This window comes from Gymnodraco acuticeps, unplaced genomic scaffold (assembly GCF_902827175.1).
Source record: "Gymnodraco acuticeps unplaced genomic scaffold, fGymAcu1.1, whole genome shotgun sequence".
NCBI lineage: Eukaryota > Metazoa > Chordata > Actinopteri > Perciformes > Bathydraconidae > Gymnodraco > Gymnodraco acuticeps.
In genome coordinates, this window is record NW_022992062.1 from 131,658 (window position 1) to 151,413 (window position 19,756).

Here is a 19,756-nt window from a genome sequence, read left to right on the forward strand (position 1 = left end):
TAAAGAAAAGCAAACATGATAACTCTTCAGGGGGAGAAAACACATTTTCTTGTTTTGAAGAAATCAAATTGTCCTTCAGGACTGCTGTCAATTACAGACACACACACACACACACACACACACACACACACACACACACACACTGAGGTACACTCATCACAACAACACCGTCCTCCAGCGCTGTCTCAATGATAAGTATCTACAGCTCGGCGGAGGACTCCTTATGCTCCGTTTCTCTGGAAAGAAATCAACTCTTCAAACTTTAAACCTCATGTCACTGATGCCCGCTGTGCACATCACCAGGTTTCCATCAAACTGGCGGTTATTAGCAATCTGCCTGCTTTGGATTCGCAGACTGCCATTGGTCAAATTAAGGCCGATGGTGAACTGAGTTTGTTTTCCTTTCATTCATCCATTGTGTTGCGTTGCAGACACCTGCTAATCGTCTTTGTGTTGTCAGAGAAATTGGATTTCACTCTCGGGTGTTTTCGCCTCCTAAAACAGTCCTACAATGGGAGCATGTGACCGCAGTTAGCCGAGGTCTAATCTTTATTCTGTGCAGGATAACGATCGGCCTTTGTCTCTTTCAGCTCAAGCGATTTAAATTCAAATGTGTGACCGACGATGGGCCCTCTTCTTTGATTTCCAAATGATCTCTTCTATCTCTCTCCCGCTCTCAGCAATAGACATTTCCCAATGACTTCACTTCCCTGTGTGGGCTCTCTGTGTGGTTTCCAGCCTCTCGAGAGTTCTTTATCTCAATCGCAAAATTCTCATTTCCTGTCAACTGTTCCTTCTGCTAAACATCAAGCAGTGGTAGAAATGAGTCCTGGTAGAAATGAGTCCCTCAATAAAGGTCATAATTAAATATCACGTGTAATATTTAATGTTAATCAACATAACACCGCTTTGGTTACACACTTGTTATGTACATTACACTCTCTGTTACTTCCAAGCTGTTGTAAATAATAAATACTCTTGTCAGATTGGGAAGGTTTCCAAGTTGGCTGCTTATCATAGTGTGAGGTACAAAAAACTATCGGCTGAATGTGTAAATATTGATTTGGTTTAGCATCACTGTTGTGGGGTTTTCGTTACTCTCTGAATTGTTTAAACTGCATTTCATCATCTAAGATTTAGCAGGATCTATGGATAAAGTACAATATGTGGCAGAAGCATTACGGTTTCTGTTTGTAGTCACGTTGGTTTTGCCCAATTATATTTGAGTTTGCTTTGGTTGTATGCACATAAACATCCCATGTGAGGAGCAAACAACTTCATTCTCGTATCTGTAATTGGTAATAAGGCTTTAAAATTAGCAGGGCCCTAAAAACCTAGTCTTTTCTCAAATATTCGCTGGCTTCCCCCAGACCTCAGAAGTATCGCTGTCGTGGGATTCCTGTAATAACAATCGTACCAATTACTTTTCGTATCACTAGAAATACATTATACTATCTGGATTTAATCCCAGCCGTATCTCCATAAACAGATCTATCATCATATGCAGGGTCTCTGTGGGACAATGTTTAGGTAGCAGAAGCATTGTTTCTGTTTGTAGTCAGAGAAGTATTGACCTATCATTTTTGACTTTGCTTTGGTTGTTTGGACATAAACATCCCATGTGAAGAGCAAACAACTTCATTCTCGCAACTGTAATTGGTAATGAGACTGAAACAAATTAGCAGCACCCCAAAAAACATTGTGGCATTCATTTTATTTCAAACCTTTATTTATACAGATAAATCCCATTGAGATCATTGAGCTCTTGCTTTTCTCTTTGAAAGTCATCACATAACGGCATTGTAATACACGGTTCGGCTGCATTGTATATTACAGATCTGCCGTAGCTCTTTATTTATAGAGCCCTGATGAGAAGACCTTTGGAAAAACTGAGAGAATGCCGCCGAAACTGAATACTTGACATGGATCATAAATATATTCAACAATTAAACAACATCTTCAATTTCTCTTCACACAATACGTCTCCTTGCAGTATCAACACTAATTCGGCTGACTTTTACATTTGATCTAATTCACAGATAGGTTATATTTACACCATAACGGTGCACAGCTGATATAAAAGGACTGTAGTTTTTAAAGATATTACTGATTTTCTTTGAATGTAAGAATGTAAATACTGAGTCTGAAATAGTATAGGAATATGCTGTAAAATTATGTGAAAGCATGAATAAAACTACACATCTTCAGATGTTGTACATACATAAGTGTGCTACACTAATAATACAAAGTTATTATGGCTGTGTGTACCTTGTGTGCACCGCCTAGTGGTTAAAGCACGTTATTGAATTATTGTGTTTTATTAAAAAAATATTAAGAGTACATACTTTCATAGGGGGAAAGTATAAATATAGAATATAAAAAGTCAAGAAGATACTATAAAGTGATCTCTACAATAAAACAGTTTAGTGCAGAATGTACAAAGATATTAATAGGAGGAGGTGCAAAACAGAAAAACGAATTAACCTTTATTTAAACATTAAATAACAGATTAAGGTCTTCTTTTAAATAAGACAAAAACGTTGGGGGTATCTATCTACAGATAAATATTAAGCCTGACAAAGTACTTAACGTCTAATATATTGCTTTCCTGCCATGTTAACTATGCTGAAGCACTTATTTTAACTGATATTATACATATGAATTATACTCGTATGTATGTAGATAGAATAAGAAATGTGCAGAATATGACAATTTGATGGTGGAGGTACACACATATTGATAGATGTCTTGTTCTATCCTGTTGAGGAACCTGTGACCCAAGTGTTTCATTCATTGCATAACTACACCGTAGTTGTGTATATGATATGTCAATAAACCTTTGAAAATCTTGAAAGGGATGTGCAAAATAGCCATAATATACAGTCTTTAATTAACTATTAGTAGAGAATAACGAGTAATGAATATACTTTATTACTCGTTTCCATTCATGTCAATTGCAGATACATGTTAGTCTTCTCAAGCACCAACTATCAAATATCTCTCCTGATTGTTGGCACTTGACAATCACCTTCCCTGAATTTTACTCAGGTGTAACTAAAGTCTGATTTAAGGGTTGTTTATATTTCACATAATTAATCAGAATCTGCAAAGTAACTCAAATACATGCAGTGGAGTAAAAATACCAGGTTAACCTCTGAATTGTAGTGGAGTAGAATTACAAAGTAACAATGAGCTGTCATGTGGGTATTAATGCTGCGCATTATGGACACAAGCGATTTTCACCCATTTATTAATTATATGATTTACATTTGATAACACCAATGTGTTTAATACTGGCAACTTCTAATTGTGGGAAAAACGAAAACGTTCAGTAGAGACGTCCCATAGAACATTTTGCGAAACACAATAGCCAGCATGTGTAGTTCTGGGGGGGGGCGTTCGATTCCAGTTTTGGATAGTCTGGCGTGGTTTCGTTCCATTTCACACAGCTGTTTGACGCTCTGCGTAACCTTACGGGGACTGTAGTCCTAAATGATAGCTGGGGATTATGGGTAGTGTAGTGTCTTCGGCCATCCTAAACTCAGAAATGTTGACAATCGCAATGATGCTCGAAATGTCCCTTATAGGCCTACGTCTGTTTCCGGTTATTTTTATTTTGAAATTCAGTTCCTGACGGACGCCAAAAAAGCCCGAGATTATGGAATTAAACCAATAAATAAAAGCAAGGATAATTGTGTGTTATTGGTGAGTAAATAACAGTGTGTTATTTTGAAAAGAATAACAAATTAGAAGGAAAAAAATATTTTAAAATACAGATTTCCGTATTCTGAGGCTCTGAGCCCCATTTATTTTCCTCACAGACGGCAACAAAAGTCCGAAATTATACGATTTAAAATAAAAGCAATAATTGTGGCTTGATATTGAGTAAGAACATGTTTTTATGAACCACACAGCTTCCGGTCTTCCTCGACCCTACCGGAGAAAAAGACGTGCTGCAGGCAGTAGAAATACATTGCTTTTAAAATCGTGCTGTGCAACACGAAAAAAAGGGGCAAATCGTGTTGGGGAACACGAATCAATAGATTAAAAATCGTGTTGGTGAACACGAATCAATAGATTAAAAATCGTGTTGGTGAACACGAAATGCCGTGAGACTGGGTTGTACATTTAGCGTGTTTATTGGATACTTGTAAAACTAATCTGGCTGTAGAAGCTATCGTCTGACAACCCAGTCTCACGGCATTTCGTGTTTTTAAAAGCAATGTAAATAATAACAAATTAGAAGGAAAAAAAGATTTTTAAAAATACAGATTTCAGTATTCTGAGGCTCTGAGCCATTTATTTTCCTCGCGGACGGCAAAAAAAGTCCGACATTATACAATTTTAAATAGAAACAATAATCGTGGCTTGATAGAGAGTAAGAACATGTTTTTATGAACCCCACAGCTTCCAAGACCCGACCGGACAAAAATACGTGGTGCAGGCAAGAAACAGACTACCAATAGAAATACATTGCTTTTAATATCGTTCCGTGTGACACGAATCAATAGATTCAAGTAATTTTGTGGCTATTACACGAAATGCCGTGAGACTGGGTTGCGTCTGATGATGATTTAGCTTAACATTAGCATAAAGTTAGCATGAGATATTTTGATCTCAAGGGGCTTTCACCTGGTTAGATAAAGGCTACAAACAAACATGTTTATTGGATACTTGTAAAACTAATCTGGCTGTAGACGTCATCTTGTAACTCCAACTACATATCTTGCATCCATAGTTGGTAATAAGGCTGTAACAAATTAGCAGCACCCAAAAAAACACATGTCTTTGCCCAGCTAGCTTAAAATGTGCTTGATGCTAGCTTGTAAACTGGACATAGACATCAATGTAAATTGGTAATAAGGCTTTAAAAAGTTATCAGTGCACGGAAAACAAAGTCCTTTCCCAAATATACCCTGTCTTCACCTGGACCCTAGAAATATGTGCTGTTGTCCCCAGAGGCTAATTGTCTTCAGACCGTTCCTAGATAGGGTTTATACCAAAATTAATGTTTAATAATAATAGATTTAGTTGATGATATGTCATGAAATGATATGACCAAATGAGGAATTAATAGCATGTATTTATTGTACTATTGTTTGCATGATTTCATTTGATCATTACTCTTGTCAGATTGATCTGTTGGGAAAATACTGAGTGTGCTCTTCCAACATGAGAGTAACATGATAACAAAGGTATCCCAACTGTAGCTGTGAACATGACAGGATGTATGATTACCTAGATTAGGGTGACCAGACGTCCCCGTTTTCCGGGGACAGTCCCCGTTTGTATTGCCCTGTCCCCGGTTGAAACTGTCCCCGGAAATGTCCCCGTTTTTTAATATACGTTAAAAACACATAGCAAGGTGAAATAAAACGTTTCATGTCAGGAAACACTGGGTAAACAGACTGCGGTCGAGCCAGCACCCACTTCGGAAAACGCAGTCAAGCCAGCCCGCACGTTGTATTGCGGTGCGCGAATATCCTATGCATTACGGTAGAGGCCTGTAAAAACTGCCTTCAAAATAAAAGCGTTTACTCGGTCAATAACAAATATACCTAAAAAACACACCTAACATATTCATATATACTGGAGCTTAAATTAAGAAATATGTACTATATAATGTGATCAATAATAATGTAAAACAAACTACGTATAACTACCACATTATAACTGAGTGAATGTAAAATGTAAGTATACAGTTATGAAGACATATCTGACATTTCCACAGGGTGACTAATTTCAATTGATGTTGACACCATCTCACAACACTCCTAAAATAACATTACTTTCTGAAGCACCATTTAAAATGTATGCTGTTTAAAATCTCAAATTAGATCTATTGTCCATCTATATTTTTATTATTATTTAATGGAAACTGTCCATAATCAAAGAGTCACTCGAAGTCAATCAAATACTTATTTCACTTCAGGGTGATAGCAGGGCACCCCATCTAATCACTCAGAGAGAATCAGGACAATCTGATGTACAGTTTCAAAATAAAAGACCTGAAGTCTCATATATGGGCTATCGTCCTTCTGTTTGTATCCAACAGTTAAAATGTTCGAATTACATTGAACCAGAATTGTCCCCCTTTTTTCTTTAACAGTGAAGAATATTGGATATGTTAATGAGATATTGACCGCAAAACTCAAAATGTCCCCGGTTTTAATTTTGACAATCTGGTCACCTTAACCTAGAAGAGCATCAGGACTGTTTGAGGCATATGATAGCTATGTGATTAACATGATGATTCAGCCTCTATGGAGATAGACATCAAGCATGCTCATTTCTGACGTGGAGCTAATCTGAAGTAAACATTGAATACTGCTTTCTAATCCTCCATCTTGTGACTGTGTAACTCCCTCTCTTGGATATCAGCATGTGAAGGACACTGTTCAGGAACTAGTTGATGCTCTGTATGTGAAGACTACTTCCATTCTGGAGAGGATCACAGATACATGGATCCTGAGATTGAAGATCAAGCCGGTGACGAGTGAGATTTTTCAATAAACGAAACTAAATGAGACTAATCTGTCCTTTTCTTGCACAGGTTTCGCGCTGGTTTCAAACAGGCTTTCCGCTTCTGCCCCTGCGTCCCTCGAGGATCTTACGAAGGTCTGGAGATGAAGTCCACTCGCTATCTTCAGACCCAAACCAGTGTTTATAAAGCCAGCCGGATGGAGACCACCGTGTCCACCGTCCTGCAGGTGGGAGGAGAGGACAAAAGTACACACATCCTTTACTCAAGTAGAAGTACAGATACTCGTGTTAAAAATACTCTGATAAAAGTAGAAGTACTGACTAAACTTCTTTACTCAAGTAAAAGTAAAGAGGCTTTAAAATGTACTTAAAGGGGACCTATTATGCTAAATGCACTTTGTGATGTCTTTTATACATACATATGTGAACTCACGCAGCGTCAGAAAATAAAACCCTCTCTCTTTTCCTCCATACCCAAATCTTTTAAAAACGGGTGTACAACGAGCGGATACAGATTTCCATCCACTGTGACGTCGGCGGACCCACAGAAAGTTGCTATCAGAAACAATGCCTGACGTGTTTTGGACGTAATCTCGTCTTTGTTTACATTAGCAAGCCTCGCTAACACTCAGAGCTAACCTGTACTGGAGAGCACATGTGTTTTAAAAAGCAGGAAATAAAAAAAGGAACTCACCTTGTGATAAACCCGCAAGAGAAAAAGCATTTAATCCTTGATGTGGTTTAGAACAGGATGGCGTTTTATCACAGCAGAATTTAACTTTATCTCCGGTAGAATTCTGATCAGGCATTAGCTCCGCCTAATCTTTTTTCTTTTTTTCAAGCTAAGGACCCAAGATCCGCGTTTCTCTAACAGGGCTTCAAAAGAGGGGTTTGAGCAGAATGAGGCACGGCTACAATGGAGGATCTGTTTGGTATTTTAAGCACAACACTTCACAGACATGTTTTGTATAGGTATGGCCCTACAATATATATTTCAAATATAGCATGATAGGTCCACTTTAAGTCAAAAGTATCCCTAACTACCAGCTGTTTTAAAGAGCAACTGACCTCCCTTTATATTAATAGAACAATAATGTCATTGTTAGCTAATAGGGATGTAACAATATACCGAATATCGCGGTATGGTGATTAATAAATGCCCCAATACCGTCGTGAGACTGACAAATTATTATTATTATTTATTTTTTTTTTAACTAAATTTCTATATGCATGCACCTCGCAGGAGCACGCACAGCGTAAAGCAAAAACTTCCAGATATTTCAATGATCTGTACAGCAAAGTACGGTTTGGAAACTATATAATTTCCTTTTGGAGGGCATGCATAACACGGCATAACACCAGAGCCTCGCTGCGGGGAAACGTTGGCGCTGTTCCGAGTTTGTTCTAATCCGTCAAAAATGCTTTCAGATGTTTCCGTCATTGTTTAAAAAAATATTCGGTTAACGCGACCACTGCTGTCCCAGGTCATCAGTACCAAGCGAGAGAGTTTTTTCCACAGCAGGGGATATTGTAAACGCCCAAACATCTTCTACCTGGAAATGTGGACATGCTCATATTCCTAAACACCTGTCTGATGATGCTGAGTGAGTGACTTAGTGAGTTTTACTGGTTTTCTTGTTCCAGTCTGTTACTGTCACTTTGTTTTTGACACATCAGATTTATTATTTAATAAAGAAATGTTTCCCCCCCCCCCCCTTATCACCTGAATCTCCTCCTAGAGCACCATTGAGTTCTTTGTAACCAAATGTCTCTCAGAGGGGCGTGGGGAGGGGCTCCTTATTTTCATCTAAAGTAACAGACAGAGAATCAGCACTTTGAAACATTACATTGCATTTAGCTGACGCTTTTATCCAAAGCGACTTACAATAAGTGCATTCGACCAACAAGATACAACCTTGAAGAAAACAGAATCATATAAGTACATCAGGTTTCATAGAGCAAAAACATTTCAAGTGCTACTCAACTGGCTTTAGATAAGCCAGTCCTTTATTAGTATATAAGTGCTTTGTTAGTAATTCTATCGCTCGAAGTGGAGTCGAAAGAGATGAGTTTTCAGTTTGCACCGGAAGATGTGCAAGCTATCTGCTGTCCTGATGTCAATGGGGAGCTCATTCCACCATTTTGGAGCCAGGACAGCAAACCCACGTGTTTTCGCCATTGGGAACTTGGGTCCCCTTCGCAGCGAGGGCGCAACGAGTCATTTGGCTGATGCAGAGCGTAGTGCACGCGCTGGGGTGTACGGTTTAACCATGTCCTGGATGTACGAAGGGCCAGATCCATTCGCAGCATGGTAAGCAAGTACCAGTGTCTTGAAGTGGATTCTAGCAGTTACCGGAAGCCAGTGAAGGGAGCGGAGGAGCGGAGTGGTGTGGGAGAATTTAGGAAGGTTGAAGACCAGACGAGCCGTTGCATTCTGGATGAGCTGCAGAGGTCGGATGGCACATGCAGGTAGACCAGCCAGGAGGGAGTTGCAGTAGTCTAGGCGTGAGATGACGAGAGCCTGGACCAGAACCTGAGTCGCTTTCTGAGTCAGCTGGGGACGCATCCTCCTGATGTTGTAAAGCGTGTATCTGCAGCAACGGGTTGTAGCAGCGATGTTTGCAGTGAAGGACAGGTTGTTATCTAGGGTCACACCCAGATTCCTTGCAGTCTGAGTCGGGGAAACCACTGAGGTGCCGATGTTGATTGTTAGGTCAAGAGTGGGACAATCTTTTCCCGGAAGGAAAAGCAGTTCAGTCTTGTCAAGGTTTTGGGGGCTGAACAGAGGGGATTATGGGATGCTGCAATCATCTGTTGGTGTTTCAGCCAATCAGAGACAGGTTCTGTATATATCTGAGACCTGTAATATATTGATGAAAAACAGGGGACCTTGAAGTGCAGTAACAAAGTATTTGCACTCCACCAGGTGGCGAACGACATGGAGCAGCAAAAGGTGAAGATGATACCATGTCCACGGCCCATTGAACCAGCAGTCGGTGCCAGCTCCTCTCTGGATCTCACCTCCAACGGCTCGTCCTCTCGGAGCGTCTCTAAAACGGTCTCAGAGACGTCCAGTTTCTACTCCAGCAACAACCTGCAGGAATAAAAACCTCAAACACGGCAGGAAGAGAGCGAGTTGATGTTCACATAGCTGCGTTTTCGCATGTGTGTAGTCATACAAAAGAACGGTGTGAATGTTCTGATGAATATATTTCCAGTGTGGAGCCAGTGACACGAAGTCCCTTTCCTTACCCACAATGCCCCTGTATAAAGTATTCATGTTGCTCGATGTTTGATGAGAGGTAATGACGAGCTCTTCTAGCCTCTATGTTTGTCACCACAGCTCCTCTCCATGCAGAGTGAAGGATCACACACTCAGTCACACATGCCGCGTGACTTCACATAGTCTATTTTCGAGTGGAGCTTCAACATTACACCAGTATGCTCCTTGTTCGTGTCGGAAAACTCTAACGAAGAAAAAACCTGGCTTTCACAGTTAGTCCCTCTCCGGAAGAAGCTAGGTAATGAAGACAGAAAAACATGTGTGTTAGAACGCTAACACACAACTCTCTGTCCGTCGTGAAGGATTAGTGTGTTGCCGAAGGAGTGCTCTAAGGACCCTCTTTCAACAGTTCTGATAAGTTTGAGCAATCATCCTAATAAACACTTTGGCTTTCATCTCGCTAAACGTCGACTTTAACTGCCAGGAGCATCATTCCTGAAATGATAAGAGGTGTGCTCCGAATGCTGAAGAGTTTCCTGCAGATCAATTCAGTTTCACAGTCATATCCCTTCCCCCCTCAAGCTCCCCCCTAACTCTCACCACCCCCTTCATAGGTCACATGACACGGGGTTGTGGTCTGAACGCAGGGCACCTCCTCTGAAACTGTGAGATGTTTCTGTAGCGCTCATTAGCTGCTCTTCACTTCCACCTGGTAGGAGCAAGCCCTCTGTGTCTTAAAGGGGACATGTTATGCTCATGTATCTGGGCTTCTACTAGGACATGATACTCTCTGTGGGAATATAGCTGATTTGAACCCAGTTGCCAGGTAACACAATATATGTTTCAGCAAAACTACCAATACATTTAAGTGCAACTTACAAAACGTATGTGTTTCATATCCGCCTTTTATTTGGCTTTCAGACTCAAACAATGCCTTGAGGTTTAAGATATGATAGGATTGGTTAGGTTTTATAAAAAGATAATGGGTTGGCTTTTAAATTAAGCATTCAAACATAGTGTCATGTGACTCAGTGAAGTAGCTTTGCATGGCATTACATTCTCGTTAAAAGCAAACTCAACTTAGTTTTCGGATCATACTGACATCACTAACTCTCACGCTCCTATTGGCTAGCGCTCCAACACATTGTACGTTATAGTCTAAGGGGCGGGACATCTCTAAGCGGTTGACCAATCACAACTGAGCCGGCCAGCTAACCAATCAGAGCAGACTGAGCTCTGGTTTCAGACAGAGGGTGAAAAGAGGTGCTGCAGCACATTAAACAATAAAGAGCCTTTTGAACATTAAAGCATGGAGACATGTAGAAACACTACATACTGATATACACCTGAACATCAGCAGGAGAGGACTCTTTAAAGTAGAGACACTACATACTGATATACACCTGAACATCAGCAGGAGAGGACTCTTTAAGTAGAGACACTACATACTGATATACACCTGAACATCAGCAGGAGAGGGACTCTTTAAGTAGAGACACTACAATACTGATATACACCTGACATCAGCAGGAGAGGACTCTTTAAAGTAGAGACACTACATACTGATATACACCTGAACATCAGCAGGAGAGGACTCTTTAAAGTAGAGACACTACATACTGATATACACCTGAACATCAGCAGGAGAGGACTCTTTAAAGTAGAGACACTACATACTGATATACACCTGAACATCAGCAGGAAAAGGACTCTTTAAAGTAGAGACACTACATACTGATATACACCTGAAACATCAGCAGGAGAGGACTCTTTAAAGTAGAGACAATACATACTGATATACACCTGAACATCAGCAGGAGAGGACTCTTTAAAGTAGAGACACTACATACTGATATACAGTACACCTGAACATCAGCAGGAGAGGACTCTTTAAAGTAGAGACACTACATACTGATATACAGTACACCTGAACATCAGCAGGAGAGGACTCTTTAAAGTAGAGACACTACATACTGATATACACCTGAACATCAGCAGGAGAGGACTCTTTAAAGTAGAGACACTACATACTGATATACACCTGAACATCAGCAGGAGAGGACTCTTTAAAGTAGAGACAATACATACTGATATACAGTACACCTGAACATCAGCAGGAGAGGACTCTTTAACGTAGAGACACTACATACTGATATACACCTGAACATCAGCAGGAGAGGACTCTTTAAAGTAGAGACAATACATACTGATATACACCTGAACATCAGCAGGAGAGGACTCTTTAACGTAGAGACACTACATACTGATATACACCTGGACCTCAGCAGGAGAGGACTCTTTAAAGTAGAGACACTACATATTGATATACACCTGAACATCAGCAGGAGAGGACTCTTTAAAGTGGAGACACTACATACTGATATACACCTGAACATCAGCAGGAGAGGACTCTTTAAAGTGGAGACACTACATACTGATATACACCTGAAAATGAGCAGATGTCCTCTTTAAGTTGTTTTTGCTGGGTTACATTCATTTGTACATTTACCTCCAGAACACACGAGTCCTTTCATCATTTGTGTGCTTTATATTTGTATTTACTGTATACGTTAGACTAACCTTCACCTCTCTCACATATCCACATGATATTATCTGTTTCTCCACCATAACATTATCATATAAGGTGTGTGTTGCATCAGGTTAAAGGGCTTCATGACGCCCTGAATGTTCACAGATACCATAGTTAGCTCTGTAATGTGTTGTGCCTTGCTGTGTAGCATAATGTCTGTAAATGGGTGAGATAGCAGGGATGACGGGGTCCAGGAAAGGCTGGTTAGGTAACATGGGATACGGTAACCCCCTGCTGTGGTAAACACACACACACACACACACACACACACATGTTTAACGACGGTAGAAAATGTCAATCCTGGCGTGAGATTTTACAGGAAACTCATTAAGCTTCTCTCAGTGTCACAGTGTTGGGATAATATCATGATATACAAACATCTATGGTATCTATATCCATGCAGAGTTTGTTTAATGAAAGCCGGAATATTTTTACTATAAACATCCTGCAGTAAGCTTGTACTAAATCCACAATATTTACCCAATATGTGCTGTGTACAGAACAAGCAAAGGCTTTAAGCGAGAACATCCTGCAAACAGTGGAGCTCTGATTCATCAGACAGCAGTAAACACAAGGCCAGAAAGAACAGATAATCCCTCTTTAATAAAACTGAATGATAGTCAAAGACTAAAAAATACATTTTCATAAATAGTTTTGAGAATTTCGCTTTTTTTGAATTTGGAAATCCCTCCAAAAGTCCCACATTTATCAGATGAAGTGAGACTTAATGCCTGTTTTCAAGGTGGACATTGTTACCAAAAGGCAAGAAAGAACACATAATCCTTTTTTAAATAAAAAGTAATGATGTTTAAAGACTAAAAAATACATTTTCATAAATAGTTTTGAGAATTTCGCTTTTTTTGAATTTGGAAATCCCTCCAAAAGCCCCACGATGATCAGGTATATTTAGTACTCACTGCTCTTTCAAGGTTGAAATTGGCCGACAAAAGCAAGAAAGAACACAGAATACATTTTTAATAAGTGTAATGATGCTTACAGATAAAAAACTAAACAAATTCCAACTAGTTTTGCTTGTTTTGCATTTGGAAATCACTTCAAAATTCTCACTATTATCAGATGCACTTAGTGGCTCAATCCTAGCTTCAAGGTGGAAACCTGTTGTCACTCATCACTCATCACACACACACACACACACACACACACACACACACACAACACAACACACACACACACACACACACACACACACACACACACACACACACACCACACACACACACACACACACACACACACAGTCACCCCCTGACTCCCGGTCTATTCACGGCGCACTAAAGCTGTTGTTATAGATGCCAGTGTCAGCTGACGGGAAGCTGAGGAGCTGATTTGACTTCAGAGGAATCACAATGTCTTTATTCTGCTCGTTAGATTAACATAACTCTGTGTTGGATACGTGGATACATATCTGACGTATCGCACATTGTGTGCAAAACCAAAATAGAGGACGTACAAACACAACAACAACTACAAATCGTCCTGTCAGCACCATGACATCCCAATTTATTTCCAGAGGCGGGAAAATGAACGTGCGGAGATTTATGTCTTCACCATGTCCTCAGTTCAGTCGTAAAAACATCAAAATCTTAGATCTCTGGCTTTGCACATTGACAGATAAATATATTTCTTGTTGAGTGATGTGACGGACTTCCATTCGTAGGTAAAAGGATTAAGGGAAGAGTAACCCTTACTGCAATTTAATACACTTAGGATAGTGGTTTTCTCCCATAACCTGTTAAGCCCTGAGCCTGTTTTTCAGGTCTCAGGCTCGAAAATGACATTCCCAGAACAAATGACTATATCTTCTCTTCTAAAAGGGGTACATTAATAATCTTTTTTCTCAAAGCAATGACACACCTGTGAGTTGGATGTAGAGAAGTCAGAATCAATATAGATGTTTTTATTTTAAATTAAATTCAGATTGAACATAGTAAAAACATGTAAATTATAATTTCCGTCCAAAAAACCCCATTACTTATAGAAAAACCCACCTCTGGGGTCATTTGGGTGGATTTGCCATATCTCTGGAACCCATCGGTGGATTTTGGTGATTGACACCTCTTTTGAACCGTTAGAGCCAATAGAATCGAGGGGAAGTTCCTAAATCCATCTAAACATTACCATTGGTGAATGAGAGTGATGCGCAGCAAGCACGCCCAAAACCGGAAGCTGGGTTACGATCTATAGAAAACTACGTTCATTGCCCTAAATGTTATGATGGATTATCAGTAATCATTTCAAAGTGACACAGAGACATTGGATTAACCTTCAGCAGTGTTTATATGCGTTGTAATGCCATTGAACACCTCTTTTGATCAGAAAACAGCAAAGGTAAGATGTATTTGCCGTTTTGGCCCCGTAAGTGAAGTTGTGTGTTGTCTTTGCCTAGCTGAGTTTCTTCCCGTTAAGTGGGTATGACACATTAATAGGTTGTTAAATGTTAAGAAGCCCTGAGACATAGTTTCGTAAAAAATTGTTCGATAGCCCCCGCCGGCAGGTTAAGATTCATGAACGATTACATCTGAAGCGTCGATTTACCTAAAAAAAACGGGGGAAAAAACGACAAGTTAAAATAAAATGGGGGACCATATAGCAAAAAGGTAGTATTTTTGTAGGTAGAATGACATTTATGTTTATTTTCTTATGTTTTAACATCTAAACAAAATAAAGCTTATATGCCTTGGTAAAAAGCATATCAATAAGTAAAAAAAGAACAGCAAAGGTGAACTTTGGAGTCCACACTGTTTAAAGTTTAAAGGAGAAATGCACCAAGAAAAAAACTTTTAAATATAATTTACTCACCCCAGAATTTAGATTTTCTCGCACACCTCCACCTGTGAACTAATGTGGAGTAATTGGTGTACAAATGATCATTGTGGGGGTGAAATATTATTTTAATCAGATTTGATTGCCCTGGCACCAAGAGCAACCAACCCCCTGCAGATTTTAATTAAAATACTGTTAATAAATCATAATTTTACATTTAAATAATAACATTTTCCAACTGAGCTTTGGCAGAAAATGTGTGCTCCTGCAGGGTCTCATCACTCATAGAAATTAGCTGATTGGAAAGAAAAAGTTTTTAGGGACCTCAAGTTCGCCAAATGTCCAATTTACCTAAAAGCATGGAAAAGAAACGAGCTTTTGAGTGCACATGCTCAACCTTCTAGCAATGCTTTCCTGTTTCTCGGGCAGAACCATGCAAGGATATAAATCATCCTGAAATAATGAAGTATATCTAAATGACTGTGTGCAAAGGCAGCAGATCTTCTCAGTATCATTACATCTCCATCACAGAGCCGAGATTTTATTACCTCACGTTATTTGATTAGAGGATGCACTCTGTTGTCTCCTGCTCTGATACGATGATTCAAAGACATAACATGTTCCCTGTCTCCCTTTTAAAAAAAAGGTACAAATTGGTTTGTTTGTTGTTGCGTGGGGGATAGATATTGGAAGTTGAATTTGATGTTAGCTTGTGGAGCTCAAAATGCCAAAATAATACATTTTGAAAACTCAACAGCAATGTCTCTCATAACCTTGTTGTGAACTCATGAACCCAGATCAATAGAGTGGTACAGGAATATCTTATTTATGTGTTGGACCCTGAAGGAAACATCTCCCTGGTCCAATGGGATTTCTCCATGTGATTGGAAAATAATCTCTGTGTCAAACAGACATTTATGATTCTTACACGTTTAGTTCAGCAGGATAACCTCCACATATTAACACCACTTTATGGTTTCTAAAGTAAAAAGCTAATGTTGGGCTATAAACGAACTACAGCACGGTCACATGACTTCATGTCACCACTGCTAAGCTAAAGGTGGCTAATGTTGGGCTATAAAGGAACTACAGCACGGTCACATGACTTCCTGTCACCACCGCTAAGCTAAAGGTGGCTAATGTTGGGCTGTAAAGGAACTACAGCACGGTCACATGACTTCACGTCACCACCGCTAAGTTAAAGGTGGCTGATGTTGGGCTATAAAGGAACTACAGCACGGTCACATGACTTCACGTCACCACCGCTAAGCTAAAGGAGGCTAATGTTGGGCTATAAAGGAACTACAGCACGGTCACATGACTTCAAGTCACCACCGCTAAGCTAAAGGTGGCTAATGTTGGGCTATAAAGGAACTACAGCACGGTCACATGACTTCATGTCACCACCGCTAAGCTAAAGGTGGCTAATGTTGGGCTATAAAGGAACTACAGTACGGTCACATGACTTCATGTCACCACCGCTAAGCTAAAGGTGGCTAATGTTGGGCTGTAAAGGAACTACAGCACGGTCACAGGACTTCACGTCACCACCGCTAGGCTAAAGGTGGCTAATTTTGGGCTATAAAGGAACTACAGCACGGTCACATGACTTCACGTCACCACCGCTAGGCTAAAGGTTGCTAATGTTGGGCTATAAAGGAACTACTGCACGGTCAAATGACTTCACGTCACCACCACTAAGATAAAGGTGGCTAGTGTTGGGCTATAAAGGAACTACACCACGGTCACATGACTTCACGTCACCACCGCTAAGCTAAAGGTGGCTAATGTTGGGCTATAAAGGAACTACAGCACGGTCACATGACTTCACGTCACCACCGCTAAGCTAAAGGTGGCTAATGTTGGACGCGATGACATTAAGTCGTCTCATTTAGACACTTGTTAGCAACCTCTGTTTTTAAATTCACCAGTTGGGTATTTACTGACGTATTTTATGTCGTGGAATAAATAATCTCTTCAATTTGTGTTAACCACAGACCTTATTTCAGGCTTACAACCACAAACACATTCAGGAACCATTGACTTTTTTTTTGTCCTGTACAGGAGGTGATTTAGAGTTTAACCGACCTCTTCAAAGTGAATCCCAACCAATCAACTGTGATCAAAGGGGCGAATGACCGACCTAATATGCCATAACATATTATCCATTATAATGTAGCAGCAGCTGTCTGAGAGGAGAGTGGAGTGAGAACATGTACTCCAAAAATACATATCATGTCATCATCTCAACCCCCATCCCTCACCCAGGTCAGGTCAAGTGGAGCGGGCGAACGAGAGGCTTTAATGAATGTGTAATCAACTTTGTTCGAGTGCTCCTCAAATGAGCAGGCTTTCTCTCTCCTTCTCTGCTTCTCTAACACACACACACACACACACACACACACACACACACACACACACACACACACACACACACACACACACACACACACTTGTTGCTGAGAAGAGGCGCCAGACAGGATGCACAGCGGGGTGAATAGCCTCATCAGCAGCCTCTCTTCCTGTGTTTCGATCCAACCATCGCTCTCCAATCATGCTAATTACAGCGCAGAGGAGTGGAGAGGACACACATACTGAAGCATGCCTCACACACACACACACACACACACACACACACACACACACACATCCATGCAGTTCTTATTATTACGAATGGTGACAATGTACCAATTTGGTGCTTTCTCAAGCATTTGTGTGCCTCATTAGATTAGATAATTGAAAAGTAATATTTCTTCTTTAGGAGGCGGGCAGGAGGAGGGGATGACATGTAAATGATACTAATATACCTTTTTTACTCTAATACACTGAAGGAAAACATCAATATATAGCTGCAGAAATGAGTCCTTAAGCCTGGAAATGAGTCAGCATGTTAGCACTTCCTGTCTTCTTGTCTAGAAGACAGTGGTTTTTTGATTGAACTGAGGTCTGTGGTTAACACGTAAGCTAAAAAGATTTTTAGATTTTAGCTTAACGGTGGTGACGTGAAGTCATGTGACCGTGCTGTAGTTCCTTTATAGCCCAACATTAGCCACCTTTAGCTTAGCGGTGGTGATGTGAAGTCATGTGACCGTGCTGTAGTTCCTTTATAGCCCAACATTAGCCGCCTTTAGCTTAGCGGTGGTGACGTGAAGTCATGTGACCGTGCTGTAGTTCCTTTATAGCCCAACATTAGCCGCCTTTAGCTTAGCGGTGGTGACGTGAAGTCATGTGACCGTGCTGTAGTTCCTTTATAGCCCAACATTAGCTATTTACTTCATAAATCATAAAGTGGTGTTAATATGTGGAGATTATCCTCCTGAACTAAACGTGTAACTATCATAAATGTTTGTTTTACACAGAGATTAATTTCTGAAAAATCACAACCCATTGGACCAGGGAGATGCTGCCTTCAGGGTCCAATACAGAAATATGATATCCCTGCACCCTTCTAAATCCTATTGGCCTTTTGGTTTCTCTCTTGATTGTCCTGCAGGAAAACACCGTCACATTGTGTGTTCATGTCCTCACTGATGCATCACTCACTGTACACTTCATCGAGCAAAAAGAGGAACAAATATATGTTATATATAAGAATATGTACAGGTATAGATGATCCTTCAGGCAGAGTAAAATGCATCGTATGAGTTAGAGAAAATCCTCCAGTTCACGGGGTCAACACACAGCGTTAATGCAAATATAAAACAAAGGGAGGACAGCCTCTGCAATATATATGTAGCGTAAAGAAGTGGATCAGTATCGTTGCTTTGTGAAAACTCACTTCCTGTTCTGGGTTTCCTCAGCTTGCAAAGCCTATCTGTGTCTGTGTTGTGTTGTAAAATGAATTATCCCATGGAGAGACGTACAGTTTGATGATTGCCGACTCTGTGCCATGAGTTCTGCTCACAGTGTTAGTGCCTGTTAAACAAACGCTCATAAACCTCTCCGTGCTGCTGGCTGTGTCTGAAAACCCACTGTTTACACATTCATGGGAATTTATGTCCTGAATTTAATCAAAGACTGAGAGTCAGGGTCTGCATTTCTTAAGTTAAATACCTTTGTTTTGTATATGGACTCCTGTGCATTCATATTTCCTTATATTAATTCATTTAATAATCAGATTGAATCACAATACTTCACTTATTCTGGGCGAAGCTGGGTTTTGTAACTCGAAAAATATATAAATAAATGGCTTGAACGGATATTTATAGAAACATTAGAAGTTAAATATTCAATACAAATAAAAAATAAGTTTTGTTTAAGTAAAAATAAGAAGTTCAATTTAAATGTCTAATAAAAAATTTTCAATTAAATAAAACAAATATATTGGATTAGAATTGAATAATTAACCAACCATTTTTGTTGTCTTGATTGAACAACAAATCAACAGTAAATGAAAACAACAATAAAAAACATTCCTATAACCATAAGAAGTTGAAGAAAGAAATTAAATAAAACACGGTTGTATAAACGAAAATGTTTTAAGTGTTCCAATAAAAACAAAAAATAGATATATAAAGTTAATTAAATAAATGTGCACATTGTATTTTAATGTATAGCAAGTACATACATATATATATATATATATATATATATATATATATATATACGGTGGTGTATTAGTATTAATGAGAAATCATTGATCATTGCAGATTTGTGCTATAATTTCCCAATGTGTC

The 19,756-nt window shown here is 39.7% G+C and overlaps 1 protein-coding gene across 2 annotated transcripts in view; it reads left to right on the top strand.

Moving 5' to 3' along the window:
• The window catches only part of tacr1a (tachykinin receptor 1a), a 99,306-nt gene extending 88,381 nt beyond the window's left edge, over positions 1-10,925 (top strand). The window contains exons 5-7 of one of the 2 annotated variants that reach the window (XM_034202261.1): positions 6,554-6,756; positions 8,957-8,977; positions 9,477-10,925. In XM_034202261.1, the coding sequence (XP_034058152.1) occupies positions 6,554-6,756; positions 8,957-8,977; positions 9,477-9,589 (337 nt within the window). In that variant the 3' untranslated portion in view covers positions 9,590-10,925. Of the gene's footprint in view, positions 1-6,553; positions 6,757-8,956; positions 8,978-9,409 lie in introns of both variants that reach the window. The other variant, XM_034202260.1, reaches the window with a different exon arrangement.
• Positions 10,926-19,756: the final 8,831 nt, after the last annotated feature.